The sequence below is a fragment of the Orycteropus afer genome, unplaced genomic scaffold (assembly GCF_000298275.1).
Source record: "Orycteropus afer afer isolate SDZICR_OR568_19922 unplaced genomic scaffold, OryAfe1.0 scaffold00191, whole genome shotgun sequence".
NCBI lineage: Eukaryota > Metazoa > Chordata > Mammalia > Tubulidentata > Orycteropodidae > Orycteropus > Orycteropus afer.
Window position 1 is genome coordinate 5,464,166 of NW_006921778.1, and position 755 is coordinate 5,464,920.

Consider the following 755-nt stretch of genomic DNA (forward strand, 5'->3'; position numbering starts at 1 on the left):
GGTATTGACCCATGTCACTTTAGTTTTGTGTATTTCACCATAAATTTCATTTCAATAAAATATATTTAAAAAAAAAAAAGTACCCTGAAGTAAAAAAGAAAAGTCAGTGTTGTGAAATACAAAGTCTGAAGAATTATTCTACATTAAAACAGAACAGAGACATGACAACTGAATGCAACACATGACTTTAGACTTTTTTTTTGTATACCTGCCAGGAGACGAATCTAGGAATTGCCCCAAAGTGAAGGAAGCAGCTCACACAGCCCGTCGAATGCTGTGAGCCCTGGGGCATGGACTTTCTTTTGTTATAAAGGATATTACTGGGGCAACTGGCAATATTTAAATAGTTTATAGATTGAAGTATTACATCACTGTTGAGTCCCTCACATTTTGGTACTTTTATTTTATTTATATAAGGCAATTCCTGGCCTTTGGGAAACAGTCATTGAAGTATTTAGTGACAAAGGGGAATCATGTCTGCAACTTTTAAATAAATTGTTCAGGAGAAAAAACTGGTGTGAGTGTATGTGTGTTAAGAGAGGCAAGAAGAAGGAAGTAAATGTAGTAAAATGTTAATATTTGGGGAATCCAGACAAACCGTACTCTTCCAACTTTGCTGTAAATCTTAAATTTATGTCAAAATAAAACATTATAAAAGAGGAAAAGACACTAAACATGCATAAATTCAGAATAAATTCCATACTTACTTACTGCGACAAGACTAAGTTTCTGAACCTGTTAAAAGAAAAAAAAAA

At 33.1% G+C, this 755-nt stretch overlaps 1 protein-coding gene across 1 annotated transcript in view; it reads right to left on the reverse strand.

Moving 5' to 3' along the window:
• WDR36 (WD repeat domain 36) overlaps positions 1 to 755 on the reverse strand; it is a 100,256-nt gene that overhangs the window by 93,042 nt on the left and 6,459 nt on the right. Inside the window, exon 3 of the mRNA XM_042781876.1 lies at positions 708 to 735. Coding sequence (XP_042637810.1) covers positions 708 to 735 — 28 coding nt within the window. The remainder of the gene's footprint in view (positions 1 to 707; positions 736 to 755) is intronic.